This window comes from Chiloscyllium plagiosum, chromosome 32, assembly GCF_004010195.1.
Source record: "Chiloscyllium plagiosum isolate BGI_BamShark_2017 chromosome 32, ASM401019v2, whole genome shotgun sequence".
Lineage (NCBI taxonomy): Eukaryota > Metazoa > Chordata > Chondrichthyes > Orectolobiformes > Hemiscylliidae > Chiloscyllium > Chiloscyllium plagiosum.
This window is the reverse complement of record NC_057741.1, coordinates 23,399,474-23,421,347: the sequence shown is the minus strand read 5'-3', so window position 1 is coordinate 23,421,347 and position 21,874 is coordinate 23,399,474. Positions and strand designations below refer to the sequence as shown.

At 42.4% G+C, this 21,874-nt stretch overlaps 1 protein-coding gene across 2 annotated transcripts in view; it reads right to left on the bottom strand.

The window, feature by feature from the left end:
- Nucleotides 1-21,043, bottom strand: part of LOC122539416 (dihydropyrimidinase-related protein 1-like) — a 58,838-nt gene extending 37,795 nt beyond the window's left edge. Inside the window, exon 1 of one of the 2 annotated variants that reach the window (XM_043674232.1) lies at nt 20,436-21,043. In XM_043674232.1, coding sequence (XP_043530167.1) covers nt 20,436-20,807 — 372 coding nt within the window. In that variant the 5' untranslated portion in view covers nt 20,808-21,043. Of the gene's footprint in view, nt 1-18,478; nt 18,745-20,435 lie in introns of those variants that run through there. The other variant, XM_043674233.1, reaches the window with a different exon arrangement.
- Between the last annotated feature and the right edge of the window lie 831 nt (nt 21,044-21,874).

Sequence of the window (21,874 nt, the reverse complement as noted above, 5' to 3'; positions counted from 1 at the left end):
AGTGATCAAGATGTGAATCCATAATGAATGTTCAGCAGCAGGGGAATTTTTAAAAACATGGTAAGGGAAGAGCACCATTATACCCTCAAATCAAAGAAAAGGTCATGCAAAAGGAAAATTTCCAGAGATTTGGAAATCAGGCAACTAGGAAAATGTTCAAAAATTACAAAAACAGAACAAAACGTGAACACAACATTCCTAGATGGAGTCAAAGAGAGTTCAAACAGACTGTGGTACATTAACTTGAAGGTACAAAGCACTGAAACAGAATGTACACTCAACACAAGAGCAGCTGTTTCAATTCTGGCAGAAAGCTTGCCATGGTTGAAATCTGGGAGAGTCAGGTCAGTAAACATAAAACTCCAAGATCTAGGAGACACAGAGGTGGGTGGCACAGTGGCACAGTGATTAGCACTGCTGCCTCACAGCGCCAGAGACCCGGGTTCAATTCCCGACTCAGGCGACTGACTGTGTGGAGTTTGCACATTCTCCCCGTGTCTGCGTGGGTTTCCTCCGGGTGCTCCGGTTTCTTCCCACAGGTGCAGGTTAGGTGAATTGGCCATGCTAAATAGTGTTAGGTAAGGGGCAAATGTAGGGGTATAGGTGGGTTGCGCTTCGGCGGGTCGGTGTGGACTTGTTGGGCTGAAGGGCCTGTTTCCACACTGTAAAGTAATCTAATCTAATCTTTACCCAAGTTCACCAAGTCAGCACCAGAGATTTTCCAAAAGGACAATGACTTGAACCCTCGAAGCAAAATAGATGATGTGTTAAAAGCACTATGGATTACAGGCCTTACACTATAGAGAAATGCCAATCCTCTCGACTGACAATGACATTTCTAGGGCACATTATGCACGGAAAAGGCATCACAGTAGTTCCTAGGAAGACTAGAGCCATTAGTAAAGTTTTGATATTTATGTGCAAAAATGAAAGTTTATCCCCAACTGAATCAATTCTATTCAACCCATAAGATACCATTTGAAAAAAGGTCAGCAATTATATATTGGAGCCAGGAACAGACTGCAGCTTTTGAAAAGATTAAAGCGATGTTACTTTCTACTGATGTTTTCACACGTTATAGTCCACGTTTATTCACTATAATAGTCATGTACATATTGTCTGCTGGTCTAGGGGTAGTCATTATGCAAACTGATGGAACATTGAAAACTATTGACAGCTTTGAAGGCTGAACAATATACAGTCATTGAAAAGGAGGTGGTAGCAGTTACATGAGGATGTGAAAGGCTTGTAGATTATCCCATGGGATTGAAATTCCAAGATGAGTTGGACTAGAAACCTTTGGTAATGTGATTGAGATCAAAAGAAACCCCAAGAATGCTTCTACACATCCACGTTCGGCCTTTAGACTGATGAGATATGATTATGTTTTATAATCAATGTTCTAGACAAGGTGCACATAACAGCAGATACACTCTGAAATTTTACAGTGGATTGAGCAAAAAAGGGGTTTATCTTTTTCGTATATCAGAAGTAGAGTCTTATTTTACAGCAACTAACTCTTTAACTGAGGATCAAATTCAGAGGAATTCATGCAACTTAGAAATATAATGATGAGTGCATAGAGATCAGATGTCTTGGTCTGCAAGTGTGGTCAAAATATAATCTAGCACTCCAAGTGCTGAAACACTATCAGAGCAGAAACAACGTTTGACAATCTTGAGAGATTGATTGGTGTATGAACAAGGAATGACTACACCAAAGTCTACGCAAATTCCTAACCCTATACAAATTCCACAGAGACATCTTGATATCACAAAATGCACAATGATTAGTGTAGTGACCAGACATTTCAAAACACATATGGGATTACATTTTGTTATGCCAAACTGATGCCATACACAGTCAAGAGTCTACAGAGCTCATGATTTCACCAAAGCTTCCAGAAAGGCAACAGAAAAAGTGAGCAACAAATTTGTTCAATTTTAGAGGTAAAATGTACTTATTCCTCAAATAAAAAGAAAATATGCTGAAGATCTGAAATAAAAATAGAAAGTGCTGGAGGAATTCAGCTCATTTGTAGCATCCATGTCAAGACAAACAAGGCTAATGTTTTGAGTCCAGAGCAGTGAAAAGTCATTTTGAACTGGAAACATTATCCTTGTTTCCCGCTCCAAAGATGCTGCCAGACCAGCTGAGTCTTTCCAGCACTTAAATTCAGCCAACGTCCTGCATTTCATCATCAACTTTTTAAAATTTTATATAATCACTGGATCGTTCACCTTTCAGTAGCAAGTGCTTAATTAATTGGGCTTTGCACAAAATATGCAAATCCACCAAGAGAAAATTCCACAAACATGTGAGGGTTTTCCGCATTCACATGGCAAAGGACTTAAACAATCCTTCGAGAATTTGCCTGGGCGACTACTTCAAAAGAAACTGCAACAAAGGAAGACTACATATGGCCCCTGAATCCAACAACCCAGTCTTACTAGCAGCTTATCTTCTTATTTGCTGATATAATTTATTTATATTGTCTGAAGTTTTGGAATGTTAACCAGATAAATTGAATCCAGAACACATGCTTCCACCAGCAATTCTAGTCTTAATGGAATTTGAGTTTAATATTTACCAATCTTATGCTCACAGCTGCACTCAAAGGGAATTCAGAGTACAGGGACTGTTGCAGAGCAATGTATAACCCCTTCTCTGTTTGAATGTGCCTCCTGTTGGGGATTCAGAACTGATGGAATTGGTTTTCTACAGCCTATGGTCTCCAAAGTAAAAACAGTGGATTCAACTTAATAGCATTTCATAAATAAGTAATTTTTAAGGAATTTATCAATGAGACTATCAATATATTGAAGAGTAGGAGAAACGCTGTCTCGGAATGTAATTACTATTGCCCATCTCCAGTGTGGAAATAGGTTCCCTTGCAGCCTGTGAAGACTTTACAACCCAAAGCTGTTGCCGTAATGGAAATACTTGTTGTGACAGTGAAGGTACAGTGTCAGGTTTCCAAGTCAGGATGGTGCATAGCTGGTCAGGGAACTTGTGGGTGGTTGTGATCCCATGTATCTGCTGTCCTTGTCCTTCTAGGTGGTAGAGGTTTGGAAGAGAATGTCTCAGGAGGCTTGGTGAGTTGTTGCATTGTATCTTGTACACGCTGCCACTGTGTATTTAATTGTGAATTTATCTGCATTGTATTTTGTTCATGGCTTGTTAGTTTCCAAAGAAATTTATACTGGCAGTTAATACATTTTTTTAGAAGTTATGGAGTGTTTTCAGCATATTAATAAATATATTTGTAGGAAGATCTTAAAGGACAGGAGAAATCTTAAGAGCTGGAGAAACATGTAAAAATAAGATTCCCAAGCTTCAATTCTAAGCATCTGAAGGTATGGCCACTGATAGAGAGGAGAATGAAGCAAGGGGTGTGCAAGTGATGGCGGTCAGAGGAATGTAGAATTAAGGGAGATGGGTTATGGTGCTGAACAAGGAATCTGAAGGGTAAGAATTTTAACTCCGGTTGCTAGAGCATGTAACTGAAAATGTGGTACTGGTGAAAACGAGGTGCAGAATGGAGAAAGGGTATTAGACAAGAGGTTTGCAGTGTATGAACATTGGGGCATCATCCAGCAGAAGATTTTGAGTCTCGATGTGAATGAAAACTGAAATGAACATTTGGGAGGCGAGAGCCAGTGAAGAGGAGACAGATGATGTGTAGGAGGTGGAAGCTGGAAATGTAGAAACACATAAAAGTCTCCTCTACATTGAGGAGAGCTAATGCAAATTTGGAGAGTGCCTCGTGGAACACCTCCGTACAGTCTGCATGTGTGACTCTAAGTCTTCAGTCACCTGTTATTTTAAAACTCTGCTCCAGTCTCATTCTAACCTTTCAGTCCTGAGCGTTCCCTTTCTTTCTCTTCAGGTTGAGGTCCATTGATGACTATGGACTTTTGTGTTGGTTCAAGGTAATGTTTGGCATTGCACTGCATTGACTCAACATCTTATGCTGATACATTTATGATCACCAATGGTGATGGGGTAGGTAGAAGTGATTGAAGTGTTCAGTTATCATATTAAATGATGGAGAAGGCTCGATCGGCTGAATGGCCTACCCTTGTTTCTACATTCCTACACAGTTCCACTTGGTGTTCACATACTGTCACTCCAGCTTATTGCAGCTGCTCAGAAAGGTGGCTAGTGGGATGACAGTTAGAAACAAAAACAAAGTGCAGACGCTGGAATCCAAGGTAGACAGGCAGGAGGCTGGAGGAACACATCAGGCCAGGCAGCATCAGGAGGTGGAGAAGTCAATGTTGTGGGTATAGTTCTTGTTCAGGAATGGAGGTGGGGATAAGGAGTGCTGCAGATGAAGGGGGGCACAGTGCAGGGTGGTGAGGTGGGGATAGGTGGACACAAGTACAGGGTACGACCTAGTTGGTCAATGGGAAGAATGAATCCTGTTGGTAGCTGGAAGGAAGGGTCGATCAGAGAAATGAAAGGGAGGGGGAAGGGCTGGGAAGGGATCCCCTGACTCCCAGCTGCTGCCCCTCCCTTCCATTCCTCTGATCGAGCTACAAGCTATGAACCTTCCTTCCAGTTAGCAATCAGATTCATTCCTCCCATCGACCAATCAGGTCGTACCCTCTACCTGTGTTCACCTGTCTTTACATCACCACCCAGCAATCTCGCTCCCCCGGCCTCCCTTTATACGCAGCTCTGCTCACACCCACCCCAAGTGCTGAAGAAGAGTTATACCTAAAGCGTTGACTTCTCCAACTCTTGATGCTGTTGGCTTACTGTGTTCTTTCAGCCTCCTGTCTGTCTAAGTGGGATAAAGGTAATGTTGGGAATGTGCCTCCTTTGTATGTGGAAGCCTCTATATTGTGTCCATGTGAAAAGATTTCATTTTTGACCTCTATATAAAGCAGAAGATGGTTCAGGAGATCACTAAGGTATGTGGAATGAGCCAGATGGGCCCTATATAGCAGCACCAAGAGTTCCTTGCTCCTGATGGCCCAGTTCTTACCCACAATGGATCAGGAGTATAATTTCCCCATGCTCAGTTTTTATTGGATCTTGACTATTCATTCTTTCCACTTATAGTGCACACCATGATCCCTCAGAACCAAATCTGCTGCCCCTTTGGGTAATATGACACGACAGTGAAAGGACAAGGTTCTGGATTAGTGGTGCTGGAAGAGCACAGCAGTTCAGGCAGCATCCAAGGAGCTTCGAAATCGACGTTTCGGGCAAAAGCCCTTCATCAGGAATAAAGGCAGTGAGCCTGGAGCGTGGAGAGATAAGCTAGAGGAGGGTGGGGTGGGGAGAAAGTAGCATAGAGTACAATGGGTGAGTGGGGGAGGGAATGAAGGTGATAGGTCAGGGAGGAGAGGGTGGAGTGGATAGGTGGAAAAGGAGATAGGCAGGTAGGACAAGTCCGGACAAGTCATGGGGACAGTGCTGAGCTGCAAGTTTAGAACTAGGGTGAGGTGGGGGAAGGGGAAATGAGGAAACTGTTGTAGTCCACATTGATGCCCTGGGGTTGAAACTGCCTCAGTGAAAGGACAAGGGATTAGTCAAACAATATGGGCTCACCCTTGCCTCAGTTTACCTTGGGTCCCAAACCCAATTTGAGTTGGTCGCAGATGCTGAACAGTTGATGTACCGCCAGTGGATCAGAATAGAAAATAATAATGTTGTCCATGTACAAGGTGGCTCTAAGCTGATTGCTTCCACGAACTGGGATAATCCTCCCTTTTGTAATTGCATCCTTCCTGATGGAATTCAGCAAAAGATTATCCACACTGCATGAGCAATACAAGGGAGAGCAGTCCTGTCTGACTCTAGATTTGATTAGACAGCTTTCTGTGTTATCAGGGATGGGACTAGCCACATTGCCAGTTGGAGCAGTTGGATCGTGTCATACTACCTGACCCTAGTGAAGACCTTTATATAGAAAAGCACCTTTGACCACATGTCCATTAGGAAGTGGACAGCGCATAACATCATCCAAAAGAAATAGTAGATCCATTCAATTGTCAACATCAGTTGTTAGAATGCCTCATTACCAAAATGTACAAACAAGCACCACGACATAGCTTAGCTGGTATTGAGAAGGACCATTCAGATGCTTCCTACATACGCAAAGTCTCACCCCTTCTGAACATTTCCCTTGAAGTGATTCTCGAGGGAAAGAGATTGCTGTCCCCCACCTTGTGGAATGTGGCTTTGGAGAGAAGGTCTGGAATGGATTTTGTTCAGCTTCATCCCCGGTAGCTCCATGATGCAGGACTCTATGTTTATGGGATGCACACTGAGACAAACAATCACTGTGCCTAGACAGACCATCACCTTAGTAAAAGAAGCTCTATGACCTGGCTGAGGTGTGCTGGTTTTCTTGTACAAAGAGTTGGTCCTCAACTGAATGTGGCAGGCTGGCACATTCCAAGGGCGAGGGCCTCCATGCTGAGAGATGCTTTAAAGCTTGGGGCAACCACCACAGAGACTCATGGGGAATAAGCTTCCATTTAAATGCATTCAGTCATCATAAATTTGGTGCTGTAAATTGTAATAATCCATAGGCTGCTGTCACAAAGCTGGTCCTTTTTTTCTCAAAGCTTTTCTTTTTCTCAAGGATACTGTGTCCTTGATGTTTTTCAGTGGCATCATAAAACTCTCCTGGCTCTGATTAGATGGGTTTGGTAAAGAAATTAAAGGGTATTGAGAGGCCTTTTTGTTAATACGTAAACAGACAAGACTTCAGGCCAAAGTGGTCATGTTTTAGAAGTGACTTGTATAACGAAAGGGGAGTGGTCAGCTCTCTAGCTGGACAGTTCAGTCCAGAACTAGTTAGGAGTTCAGCTGTGTGGAAATAGGCTGTCTCGCTCCTTCTGCCCTTCTAACTTCATCCAGTAAGCATTTGTTCCATTTTCACTGTTTTTTTTAAGGGGGTTTGCTTATTGGGACTGTTGTGTATATTTGGAACAACATAATTAAGTCCAGTTTGGATAGACTGAGTTCTGTAGGGGTTGTTGATTCTGTTCTTTGTGCTTCATTGTGTAATTTTGTGAATAAATTTTAGTCTGTTTTAAAACCTGGTAGTCAACCTTGCTAACTTAATCCGGGTAATTTTCACTGTACACATACTGAAACAAATTGCAAAGTTATGGTCTGGGCTGCCTGCTTAAGAATGTTTTGAGTGGTCTGGCCTAGTCCATAACAGATTGGGGGGCTCTTTGTGGGATTTTAAACAGCAAGTGGTAGGTGCTATTGCCTTTATTTCGGGTGTTGGCTTGGTTGGGTAGACAAAGCTTGGGATAGGAATGAGTTTTTCATTTACCAAAAGTTTTCTGGAAGTGGAGTTGGTGACTTTGGAAGTTTTGCAAAAAGTGAATAAGACCAAGCTGCAGGAATTAGCAGAGGAAGCTGGAATTGGAACTGCCTGCTTCCATGAGGAAAGGAGAGATAATTACATCAGTAGCTCAGTATTTAAACTTGCTGGAGAAACCATTAGAATCTATAGAGATGGCAAGAATTCAATTGCAAATGAAGCAGTTTGAGTTAGAGGTGAGAGATAAGGAAAGGGCAGCAGAAATGAAACAGTTTGTGTTACGATTAAAAGCAGAAGAGAGGAACAAAGAGAGAGCAGCAGAACAGAGAGAAAAAGAGAGATCGTTCGAACTTTAGAAACTGACACTTAAAATGGAAAGTCAGCTTAAAAGGCTGAAGGTAACCTCAGCGAGGAAGCAGTGTGAACTCGTGTGGAAGAGCAGAGTGTTAAAACAGCAAGGTTAGCAGCTAAAGTGACTGATGATTATGAGCTGGTCCATAAAACTTGGTTTGGCTTCCAGGATCAATTTCAGTCCCTGAGGAATAGAATTTGGGGCAAAGAGAAATCCTCATGTGGAAAGGGAAAGGCAAATCTCAGTGAAGATCACAAGGATAACTCACCACAGGGTAAAAAACGAAACGCTGGAGGGGGACAAAGATGTCAAAAAGCTCCAGTGTTTTCATTGTAATAAAGTGGGCCACATGAAATCATAGTGTTGGTGGGCTAGGAGAAAGCCAGATGTAGGAAAACCAGACCAGCCTGCACGTTTTGTTGGACTAGTGACAAAAAGCACAAGGGAAGTTAGACAGCTGCCTCAGAGTGTACAAGATGATCAGAGATTGATTAAGGAGGAATTACCAGACCTGCTTAAAAAACATACATGCAAGGGTAAAGTTTATTGACATTGGCCAGGGGTAGCAGGTAAAGAGGTTACAATATTAAGGGATACAGGATCCTCTCAGTCTGTAATGCTGAAGGATGAGGAGATATGCAGTTCTCAGGGACTATTGCCAGAAAAGGTACTGGAATTCATGGTGAGATAAAAAGTACTCAGTTATGTAAAGTGAAGATAGAGAGTCCAGAGAAGAGTGGAGAATTTGTGGTAGAATATTGGACAAATTCTCAGCTCCAAGAATACAATTTGTCCTTGCAAATGATATAGCTGATTCACCAGTAGGTGTGTTGCCTACTCTAGTTGAAAAGCCAGTGGAGATGCAGGCAACTGAAGAAATGAAGGATGTTTATCCGGGAATTTTCCCAGATTGTGTGATCACATGATCACAGAGGCACAAGTTAAACCAGGAGAGATCAAAAGGCACAGATAAGGAAGCTGACATAGCTTTATCTGAGATCTTTTTTGATGAGATAAGTGGGACAGAACAGGAGCAAATAGGTAAACATGAAGTATCTTTACCTCTGCTAAGTTGGTGGAGTTACAGCAGAAAGATGAGAACTTAAAACAGTTGTATCAAAAGGCATCTTCAGCGCAGGAGAGTGAATGCATCCCTGTGTGTTATTACTTAACAAATGATGTCTTAATGAGGAAATGGAGACAATCACACATTCAAACATATGAAAAATGGACAGAGATTCATCAATTTTTTTTGCCAGTAGGATATAGCAAGGAGGTCCTGTGAGTGGCACATGAGCTACACTTGGAGGTCATTTAGGGGTGAGGAAACACAGGCTAAAATACAAAAACATTTTTACTGGCCTGGACCACACAAAGATTAGATTAGATTAGATTACTTCGGCCCAACAAGTCCACACCAACCCTCCGAACAGCAACCCACCCAGACCTATTCCCCTACATTTACCCCTTCACCTAACACTACAGGCAATCTAGTATGGCCAATTCACCTAACCTGCACATTTTTGGACTGTGGGAGGAAACCGGAGCACCCGGAGGAAGTGTAGGTCCCCTACCTCAAACAAAAAGTGGGAATAAATATTTATTAACAATAATGGATGTGCCGACTAGATTGACAGAGACAATCCCATTACACAACATCACAGCAAAAAGGGTTGCAGAAGAATTACTTACATTTTTTACTACATATGGACTACCAATAGAGATCCAGTCAGATCAAGGATCAAACTCACATCCAAACTATTCAAGGAGGTTATGGATAACTTGGGAATAAAGGAATTCAAATCTACTACGTACCATCCAGAATCACAGGTAGCACTAGAGAGATGGCATCAAACTCTGAAGACAATGTTGAGATCAGACTTATGGTCAGGATTATCCAGATGATTGGGATAAGAGAGTTCCATTTGTACGTTTTGTGATCAGATATGTACCAAATGAATCGACCAAATTCAGTCCATTTGAATTAATTTTTTGGCATGAAATAAGAGAGCCATTAAAACTGACTAAGGAGAAATGAATAAGTCAGAATTCAGAGACTACCCTTTTGGACTAGGAGTCAAATTTTAGAGAACGATTAAATAGAGCTGGAGAGTTGGCTTGACAGCATTTAAAAGTATCACACCATACAATGAAACAGAAAGCGGATAAGAAATTACAAATTCACAATTTTGCAATTGGGGATAAGGTATTGGTGTTACTTCCAGTAACAGGCGAGCCTTTAAAAGCAAGGTTTAGTGGACCTGAGCAAATTGAGAGGAAATTGAGTGAGGTGAACTATTTGATAAGGACTCCACTCAGGAAGAATCCTCACAGAGTGTGTCATGTGAATATGTTCAAAAGGTATTTTCATAGGAAAAGAAAGCAAGTTGTTAATGATTACAGCACAGAAGGAAGAATCAAGTTCAGAGGATTCTGAACTGGACATTCCTCAAATCAAATTGGACAATGAGGAAGTTGTCAAAAATTGGGATAAATTATTGAGTTACCTTCCACAAGAAAATCGAAATGACCTGAAAGGGTCATTACTATCACATGGAGAGATACGCGAAAATAAACTGGGAAGTACTAACCTAATTATGCATGATATAGAGATAGGAGATGCTGTTCCGATTAAGCAACATCCTTATAGGCATAACACTCTAAGGTTGGCACAGGTTCAGAAGGAGATAGAGCACATGCTCCAAGGTGGCATAATTGAAGTGAGTTACAGTGACTGGAGCTCACACATAATGATGGTGCCAAGGCCAGACGGTACCCAATGGTTATGTGTGGACTATCGCAACGTCAACGCTGTTACAAATACTGATACTTATCCAATCACACAGTTGGAGCTCTGTGTTGAAAAAGTGGGACAAGCAACTTACATTAGTTGGATTTGCTCAGAGGCTACTGGCAAATACCTCTGTCAGAGACAGCAAAGGCAATTTCTGCTTTCATAATGCCAAATGGACTATATCAGTTCAAAGCCATGCCATTCAGTATGAAAAATACTGCAGCCAAATTTCAGAGACTGACTAATAAGGTCATTGCCGGATTACCCACCTGTGTGGTATACATTGATGACCTGGTGATTTTTAGTCACTCATGGAAGGAACATTTACAGCATTTATCAAACTTGTTTGATCGACTTCGGAAGGCATGCTTGGTGGTAAACCTAGCTAAAAGTGAATTTGCCAAAGCCCAAGTCACTTTCCTATGGCATGTTATTAGACACAGACAAATGGCCTGACAGGATGTGAAAACGAAAGTAATTGGGGAATTTCCCACACCGTCGAAGAAAAAAGCTGTAGTACAGTTCCTGGGGTTGAGCAGATTTTACCGAAAGTTTGTGATGAACTTTAGCAGTATGGCTGCTCCACTCACCGAATTGTTAAAAAAGGACAAGAAGTTTCAGTGGAAAGCGGATTGTCAAAAGGCATTTGACAGCCTGAAGACTGTGTTAACCACTGCCCCAGTATTAGCCACACCAGATTACACGAAGCATTTCAAGGTGGTTATTGATGCCAGTGATGTGGGTGTCAGTGCGGTGTTCCTGCAGGAGGAGGAGGATGAGGGAATAGAAAGACCCATTGGGTTCTTTTCCAGGAATTTGAACGTTCATCAACAGAAATATTCAACGGTGGAGAAAGAGACTTTAAACTTGATGTCGACATTACAACATTTCAGTGTTTATATTACCAGCAATGCATCTGAGGCAATCACATATACTGATCACAACTCATTGATATTTGTGAAAAACTTAAGGACAAAAATGCCAGACTGTTTAGATGGAGCTTGTTGTTGCAGAATTTCAATTTGACAATTGGGCATGTGGCAGGTCACGAAAATGTGATTGTCGATACATTATCGAGGCTTGAATGACATACAGGGGTGTTCAGTGGCGGGTGTGCCACAGCCTGAGTTTGCATGTGATTGTGCATGTTTGCATGTTTGTACTTAATGTCATGTATCTGTCTGTTTAGACTATTAACCAGGTTTTTGAAGGGTTTTAAAAATGAAACCATCTTTTGATATTGATGGTTCATTTTTAGGGGGGGGGTGGGGGAGGTGTGGTGGTGTCACAAAGCTTGTCCTTTTTTTTCGAAAAGCTGTTCCTTTTCTCAAGGATACTGTGTCCTTGATTTTTTTTCAGAGGGGTCATAAAACTCTCCCAACTCTGATCAGTCTGGTTTGGTACAGAGATTAAAGGGCATTTAGAGACCTTTTTGTTTATATGTAAACAGATGAGACTTCAGGCCAAAGTTGTCATGTTTTAGAAGTGACCTGTGTAATGAAAGGAGAATGGTCAGCTCTCTAGCTGAGCAGTTCAGTCCAAAACTAGTTAGGAGTTCAGCTGTGTGGAAACAGGCTCTCTCGGTCCTTTTGCCCTTCTAATTTCAACCTGTTAGCATTTGTTCAATTTTTACTGTGTTTTCAAGGGGGTTTGCTTATTGGGACTGTTATGTTTATTCAGAACAGCATAATTAAGTCTAGTCACAACCACCTAATGAAGGAGCAGTGCTCTGAAAGCTAGTGTTTCCAAATAAACCTGTTGCACTCTAACCTGGTGTTGTGTGACTTTTTAACCTAGTTTGGACAGACTGAGCTCTGTAGGGGTTCTTTATTCTGTTCTTTGTGTTTCACTGTGTAATTTTGTGAATAAATGTTTGTCTGTTTTAAAACCTGGTAGTCAACCTAGCTAACTTACTCCAGGTAATTTTCACTGTACACTTACCGAAAAAATGTTTTGAATGTTCTGGCCTTGTCCAGAACACTGCATACTTCAAAGAATGTATGTTGAAATTAAGTAGTACTGAAAATATGACGAAATATGTTGTATGGAGAACTCGAGAACGATTGTATACTATTTGTAATTTGAAACATGTTGTTCTTGGGCTGCATACCTGATGTGAAATGTATTTGCGAAATTTAAAGATGATACAATTGTACAAGTTGAATTTTTTTTGTAAGTTTTGTGATGTTTAATTCAAAATGTTTTGGAATGTACTGTTTGTTTTTTTTTCTGAATAAGATATATTTTTTACAAATCCTGCACTGTTCTACTGAAGTTCATTGAAAACTCAAGGACCAACACATCATCTTTCAGCAAGGTAGTTCACAGCTTTCCAGGCTTAACATTGAGTTCAACAATTTCAGACAATATTCTTTGCCTCCATTTTCTCTTGTCTGTTCTTTGTGTTTTTGTATTTGGACAGTAACAGTTGATGATGATTCTGCTTTCCCATCTACTCTTTCTCCAGACCCATCATTTGTTTCTTTACATGTCCCATACCATCAATGTTTGCCTTGTTACGCCATCCTTTTTGACACTTAATCTCTCCTGTCGCAACCGCCACAGAATGCTTGTTCTTTCCCAAACCCTCTGTTCACTGTTTTATTTATGTTGCATCTCTAAATATTCTCAGTCTCCAAAAGAACTATTGATCTGAGTTATTAACTCTGTTGCTCTCTCCACAGGTGCGGATGTGGGTACTGCAGATGCTGGAGATTACAGTCAAGATTAGAGTGGTGCTGGAAAAGCACAGCAGGTCAGGCAGCAGCTGAGGAGCAGAAACATTGACGATTTGGGCAAAAGCCTTTCATGAGGAATCATTGTTCCTCATGAAGGGCTTTTGCCCGAAATGCCAATTTTCCTGCTTTGTTTTTCCAGCACCACTCTAATCTTGACTCTCTACAGATGCTGCCAGACCTGCTGATGAATTTCAAGCATTTTCTGGGATTTTTTTTATCTCAGACATCTAGAATCCGTGGTATTTTCTCTTGAAGACTTAGAAGGTCTTTGGAAGGTAAAGAACAGTGCCATTTACCATGTCGACCAGCATGTGGTCAGCAACAGAAGCAGAGTTCAGTGATTAGCTGTTTAATAGTGACAGAGAAGCATAGATTTAAGAGAACACACACACAAACACAGATTAAAGGGACCTTCATGATTTGAAGATTTTATGTTGCATGCATTTGGGATTGAGAGAAAGGAGTTTCAAGCCAAATATGACGTCTTCAAATAAAAATGATGGCTATAAGATAAATGTAGAAACTGATCTTGCACCTTCAAATGATGTCATTAGAGGATACTGTGTAATTGGGAAAGGGTAGAGGGCCAAGTCTGCATACTTAGCATATTCCAGAAGTTAATGTGAGGAGCTGAGAAGCCATTATGCTTAGAATATAGAAACAGGAATAGGTCATTCTGACCCTGGAGCCTCTTTCAACATTTAATTAAATTGTAACTGATCATCGATAACCTAATCAAATATCTATCCAACTCAATTCTAAAAATTTCAATTGACCCAGCATCCATATTCCTTTGGGAGCCTTCGTTAATCCATTAAACTGCACTACCATTCCATAGTGGAGAAGAGATGCTGTGTGGTGATACTGCATTTTAAAGATTTGGAGCGATGCAGGAGAACAAAACAAGTTAACACACTGTAGTCACAGTTATCAAGGACATAATTCATGAAACTACCTAGAGAAATCAATTCTATAAACAGGGCAGAAGACAGACTGAAAAGATTAAAGTGGGGAATTTTAAAAGAGAGAGCACTGAGCTGGATGGTGGGAACACATGAGGACCATAAAGAAGAATATATATAGATGTAGAGAAGAAATGATAGTCAAATAGGGCAGGCAAACAAATGTTGGAAAGTTGATGGAATTGCCTGTAGGTAGATGGGAAAATTCCAAACAAAAGCAGCTATTAATAACGCTAGCAACCATGAGATCAGGGAGACGAGCTGAGTTATTTAATCAATCAGTTGTAGTTTGGTTTATGTGTAATTTATCAATTTGGTTACATTTCCAATAGATCTTCTCTAAGCACTTTGACTATTTGGCCCCAGTGGCCTGATAAAGCACTGGCCTCCTAAGCCAGCATTTGTGGGTTCAAATCCCATCTGGAGTGAAGTGATTTTTGCCCTGAAATATCATCTGTATTTGATACAGGGTGGTTTTTGGATTGTGGTGCAGTGGTAATTTCTCTATTTCTGAGTTACCTGGGTTCAAGTCCCACTTGCTCCAGAGGTGTATAATAATACCTATTAACGGATTGCTCAGAAATATTGACATTGCCTTACAACTCTATCCAATTAGCCATCTCTCCCACCATTCTCTATCTCAGTTCTTTTGTTGTGCTTTCAAGCCCACCTACAGCATCAAGTCAGCCATTTTCAAAATAACCAACTGTAAACTGCATAACACCAGTTATGGTGTGTTACCCCTTCTTCCCTCCGTAAGCTTTTTGTACCCTTTAAGCTTTGATTACACCATGGTCCTAAATCAGTGATCCTCAATGATACTATTCCCAGCTGTCCCAATATAGTTAGTATATCTCCTTTCATTGAATTTTCTCATTTTCCCTATAGTTACATTTCATGTACACCAAGGTTCCAATATTGGTCCATTTTTCTCATCTATAGGGAACTGTCTGACAACATTAATGTGTTCATGAAGTGTATGCTGCTGAAAGTTAATGTGTTGTTCATCAACAGTAAACTTAATTTTGGATCAGCTGTCCAGTGGTTTCCTTCATTAAATTATGAATGAGCTAATACTTTTTGAAGCTCAAAATTGGGAAGAAAAACCATTCTGTTTAACTTTTGCCAGATATGCCACATTTTCAGCCTTTCTAACTAACTGTTGCTTAAGCTGCATTCATCATGCTTGTTAGTCTCTTATGAGATTTCACTTCGCAATATGACCCATAACTACCTACATCTCACTTACCATTTTGCTGGAGTCCTCACACAGTGCATTATTATCCACACTTTTCCACCCCACACAGCGGCCTACCAAGCTTCAACCAAATTTATCAAGAACCTGAAAAGCCACAACCATCCCAAATTAAGTCTCACTCAGATATCAGACTATGTCTTTGTTCCCAAATCATGCAGGCCTCTCTTCAATCTAAATGTGAAGCCACCATTAGTCCCACACCTGTTCTGCAGCTTTGGACTATTCTGTAACCCCTTTCTTGATGCTCCACTATTGATAGGAGACCATTCAACTATGTTACTCAAGCATTCTGGAATTTGTTATCAAATTTTCTCTCTTCATCAAACTTCTCCTTCTATTTTTGCTGTTTTTAAAAGCTTCCTCAAAAAGCGACCTGGTGGCTCAGTGGTTAGCACTGTTGCCTCACAGCACTAGGGATCTGGGTTTGATTTCTGCCTTGGGTGACTGTCTGTGCGGAGTTTGCACATTCTCCCCGTGTCTGCCTGGGTTTCCTCCAGGTGCTCCGGTTTCCTTCCACAATCCAAAGATGTGCAGGTTGGGTGAATTGGCTGTGCTAAATTGCCCATAGTGTTCAGGGATGTGTAGGTTAGGTGCATTAGTCAGAGGTAAGTAGAATAGTGGGGGAATGGATCTGGGTGGGTTACTGTTCGGAGGGTTAGTGTGGACTTGTTGGGCTGAGGGGCCTGTTTCCACACTGTGATTCTAACAAACAAGCTAGACTTAACGGTCACTCAAACTCCTTGTAATTTAGAGAGTTAAAGTGATTTAATCAAAGTTTTCAAGATATTAGGGAACTGCTGGAGAGAAATTACTTTCAATGGGGCATTGATTACATGAGCAAGAATATTATATTGAATTTATTTAAGACATTAGTTCAGCCTCAGCTAGAGTATTGTGTCCAGTTCTGGGTGTCAGACTTTAGGAGGGATGTGAGGGCATTGGAGAGACAGCAGAAGAGATTTACAAAAATGATTTCAAATATGAGGAATTTCAGTTATGAAGATAGATTGGAGATGTTGGAACTATAGATTGGAGATGTTGGAACTAATCTTCTTGTAGAGAGAAGACTGAGTGGAGATCTAATTAAAGTTTTCAATATGGTTAGACATCTGGACAGAGTAATACAGAAAAAATATTCCCACTCGTGAAAAGTTTGTGAATAAGAGGGCACAAACATAAAATAATTCATAAAGGAAGCAAAAGTAGCATGTGGGAAAATGTTTCACTTACCAAGTGATGCACTGGAATGCACTGCCTGAGATCATGGTGAAGGCAAGTTCAATTGAGACATTCAAAGGGATATGCGATGGTAATTTGAAACAGAAGAATGTACGGAGTTACACAGTGTGTGTTTGTGGGTGTGGCAGGGGCAGGACAAGGTAAGAAACTCATTCAGAGAACTAGCACAGACAAAATGGAAGACTAGAAGACTTCTGCACTGAAAGAAATTCTTGGAACTTGTAGTTATGGAGCTTAAGACTAGGGGGTATCGAGTAAAACTCAGAGCCAGACCTTTCAGAAAATTCCGAAACATTTCTACAGGCAAATGGTCCTTTCCTCAAACAGTGTTTAAACATTTTTTAAGTCTGTGATTAATCTTTTTTTTTGTTCATCCACAATATTAAGGGACATAGGGCAAAGGTGAGAGTGGAGAAGCAAGGTCACAGAATAGCACTGGAAAGTATGAGGGGCTCAAAATGCTGAACACCCTTATTAAGCATCTTGATGCAGGGCAGTGCATTAAAACTGCTTGATCAATATATATTTGAATGTTGATGTTAAATATTCATAATAGAACAATGTCAAATCAGGGAAGAAATAGATTTTTTCTATCTTCCAATTTTCTGTACGATATTATAATTTCTGAATTTGATTTCTAGCCTTTTGAAATGACTCAAAATGTGCCCTCATGATGCAGAACAAAAAAAACCCTATGATATCAGGCTGATTGGAGAAGGGCGTCGCCCGGACGAAGCCTTCAATAGATTAAGCCACTTATTCTGCCAATTTCCGTGCCACAAATTCAAAACTTCGTTCTTGATGATGCATGAGATGTATATATTCAGATGGTGATTACAACGGTCCCCAAGAATGAATTGTAATGACTGATTCTCACTGCTTGGCCGTGCACAATAGCCACATTGTACTATCAGTTGGAAGGAGACTTTGAGTTGCAACTAGATCTGATTGCAGTAACCCGAGATGAAAGGCTGCGGATCTAGCACACACATACAGATACTGAGGCAGGCTGAAAGGGAATTCTCCACCCGGTAGGCAAGGTAGCTCTACAGCCTTATGACATGAGCGACCCTGCCTAAATATTGTCTCTTCGCTACCAGGAGCAAGGTTACTTGGTCGAAAAACGCTACAAATATCAATATTAAGTAGTCTAACACAATGGAAATATCCAAGTTAATTCCTTTCATGAAATCTGATAGGTTGTGTCATTACGGTTTGACCCGCAAGCTGTATTTCAACGATGGCGTTTATTGCTTTGAAGATTTTTTTTGTCTCAGTCGAACCTACTCGCCCCTCCCTTTATCAAGAAATCCTTTGGTTCCCCACAATCATGTATTGGCTTTCCAGCGGCCAGGACTTCAGAATGGGTGCTCCATTTACAAACTGAGTCTTTATTCTCTGATTTACATCAAACGATTAAATCGGAACTTCGAAGATTTAGCGAAACATTTCAGTGATGGGTCGTGTATCGATTGGTATGATTATCGATCGGAAATCTCTAAGCGGGTTGATTGAAGCTTTCCATTTACTGATTAGGATTTAGACCAAACAAAAATAAAATCACGGAGGAAAAGGGGAGGGGGGGGGGATGATTATCAATACGACTGGAATCCTCAGCATGATGAGATGTGTGAAATAATCGGAGTTTATGGTTTTAAACTGGGAGTCAGCGCCATCATAATGCTCCTTCTTGCTGGGGGTGAGTTAATGCGGGCAAACTCTCTCTCTCTCTCTCTACCTTCTTTCTACAACATCGGCACAGGGCACACATACACACACACATACACACAATCACACGAGACAGACTGGGACGTTGTTTCCAGAAATAAAGAGCTTACCGTTACACGGTGCACATCCTGGCCGTCCTGGTTGGTCATGTTTGCCTGTGTTTTATTGTGAGAGCAGAGGAGAAACGGCAGAGTGTTTTTTTTTCCCCCCCTAGCTGTTAAACTGGATGGGTAATCGTCACACTAACGCTCGCTTCTTTTGCAAAAAACAAAAGAATATTTATTTGTGAATGTGTGTTTTTTTTGGGGGGATGTGAGACGAGAGAAGGTGTCAGTCTGCAGCCACCCAGAGGGGAGTTGACTGAAGAGAGCTCCTCCTAGAGGCTGAGAGGATAGCGCTCTTAACCTCAGGAAGCACTTTGCAAGAGCAAGGCAGGACTCTGTTTTTTTTTTAAATATTTAATATATTCACGGCAGTGTGGGCGTTGCAGGCAGGGCCCGCGAATACTGCTCAGGGCTGGTTCTTGAGTCTCTGACCCGCGGCACTGTCAGGGAGGGGTGCCCCAGCAAGGAACAGCATTCGGTTTCCAAGTCTGTGACGGGGGGAAGGGGCGGGCTTTCTGGGCGGTGATTTTGCTGATCGGAAACCAGATTCTGGATTAGTGGTGCTGGAAGAGCACAGCAGTTCAGGCTGCGTAGGCAAGGCGGAGTGTCCCACCGCCTCCCTTGTGCCTTGCTTATGGGGGAACCAGTTCCTCAGTACAACATTCCCCGCTTCAGGCTTGCTCTTGTAGTCAAGATCCTGCTCAGTGGAGACCTCCTCAGGGTTTATGTGTGTTAGTGGAGGGGGTGTTCACTGCACAAGGGTAATCGCATTGAAAGTCGAAAGGAAGCTATCCCATTTTTGGAAAGAGCCATTGCCAAAAGCCTCAGTGGTGCCCATGTGTTGCTATCTGGGGGGGGGGGGGTGGGTGTGGGGAGGGGGGATGGGCGTGGTGGACTGGGGATTGGCAGTGTAGACTGCTGAAGATTTCAAGAGATTCTGCAAGGAATCGTTGTACCCACTGACGCCAATCTAAAGTTGCCGTGATCTCAGTTTGCTTCAGTGGGTCATCGCAGCAAGGTATTGAAGCATTGTCCCCCACCCCCGCCCCCTTAAGTAGCGGAAAAGTACATGGTAGATCTTTTCCTCTCCCACCCAGGTCTCTGTAACTTCTCCCTAGATCCACGCTGTACAATGTAAGGTACCGCTTCAGATCACGCGGTCATGTGCCAGTTCAAGAGAGCATAAATGGCCACGGTATAACTCTAAAATTATTGATGTCCCAACGACGGTAAGTCCCGGGTTTCATTCATCATTGTGTGTGAATAAAGTCGAACTTATGGACAGCCTCTTTGTTTGATAACGTTGCTCGGTGCAGGTGAAGAGAAATGTGGGACGGTGAGGAACAAAGTCAAGGGGCAGTGTAAAAGAGACTCTTCGCCCACCCTCATCTGCTGAAACAAGCTTAACCAAAAACCCCGCGTGTATTTGGGAAGCATTTGGTCTTAAGAAACGCGGGAGAAAGGACTGGGGTTTGGGGACAAGCAGACAATAGCTCCCGTGGAGCCAGCGAGGAAAGGGGTGGGCAGCTGGGAAAAAAATGGAAGCTGACCTGGGCCCAATACGGCCAATTCCTGCTCTTGACACGGCTTGTGGGTGATTGGAAACTATAGCAGTTTGGCCCCACTCCCTCCGGTGTAATCCGCCGTTTTCCCTGAAGGAGAGGCGCCAGTGCAATGAATTCCCCAGAACAAAAGAATCCGTCTATGGGACAGGAAGGCATATTCAAGCAGAAATTAGATCTCTTCCCCCTCACTGGTTTGTATCCTAGCGTTGATAACATGACTTTGAAACACAATTTTGAAACAATGACTTCCAGCGATTGATAAACAGGATTAGAAATGGGGATTTTATGTATGGCGAGGTGAACAATATAAGTTAACGTGTGTGTGTATAGGGAGGTGTGTGTTTATGTATAGGTTGGTGGGTGAATGTGAATGGTGATGATGGAGGTTGCCTGAGTACCTTGCCCTGCTCCCAGTCCTGGAGCAGCTCCTTGCCGGTCGCAGGTTTGATCTCCAGCGGGGCTCTCTCCTCCCTCTCGCCGGGAGAGCTGATGACCGAGCCGGAGACCTCACTGACATCGCTGGCGGTTTCACTCAGTCCGTCTGACTCCGGCGACAGCAGGTCCTGTCTGCTGGAGCTGCGAGACGCCTTGCAGCTCCTGCGCCCCACGCTGTAGGCGTCGAAATCTATTGTCTTCCTTTCGTAGGCACCTTCCACGGTGCAGAACATCCCCCCGTATTTCTGGCGGGGTGTTTGAGCCGTGGTGCCCGGTCTGGCCAGGTACACTGGCAGGTCGTCTTCCTTGTTCCAATGTCTTTTCCCCTCAGCCATGCTGGCTCCAGTTTCCGAGGAGAGGAGAGAGGGTGAAAAGGGGAGGGGGTACAATGATAGCACTTATTCTCACTCAACAGCACAGTCACACTCTCTTATACACACACTCACACACACTAGCAAACCAGTGGACCCCCAGCCAGGATCTGACCACCTAATGAATCCTCTGGGCGACAGGCTAATCCATCCAAAGCTTCCCTGACACGGAAGTAATAGCGTCTGAATCAATGAGAGAGAAAGTGTCGTCGTTGGTTCAGCTAACTCTTGTCTCTCCCCCCACCCCGCCACCACTCCACCCGCCTTCCCTTCAAGGAGGGGCCTTGGAATGAATATGCTGTTGAGTGGGAGCCGGGAGGGTGAGGGGCGGCTTCGGTCTGACACGATCGATCAGTGTTTGTGAGGCCGAGCCGCTCAGTTCACTGTGAGCTGTCCATTCAGCACCTCCTGAAATCAATTGGCTTCAGGGAGTCAGGCCGCTCCCTGAACCAAGCTCTCGTGTTGCTATTTTGTTTTGTTTGACCTGACCTCTCCGGAATATGCAATGAGCTTTGACGTCCCTCCTGCACAGCATAACCCATTACTGCCTTTACAAAAAAAAAACTATTACCGAGACATCTAATATTCTGATTTTCAAAAAAAGTCAAATAACCCATCCATGTAAACTCGGACCATCTCGCTCCAGCCGGATCAGCAAACATTCAAGTGATATCGACATTTCGTGAATTTCGAGTGAAGGTGCACAAGGACATGAGTGACCTTGTTCATAACACGCAGACAGCGAACAATTCAGGTACAACTTGGAGGGCATTGGTTTGTTCGCCCTCATCGCAAGAGGATTTTATTTTACACAGAGGTGGTTTGCGTGTAAAATGAACTTCCCGAGGAAGTGGTGAATGTAGATACAGTTACAATGTTTAAAAGACATTTGGATGAGCACACGAATAAGAAAGGTTTGGAGGGATATGGGCAAGAACAGGCAGGTGGGACTAGTTTAGTTTGGGATTATGGTCAGCATGGACTGGTCGGAGCGAAGGGTCTGTTTCCATACTGTATGACTATATATTGCT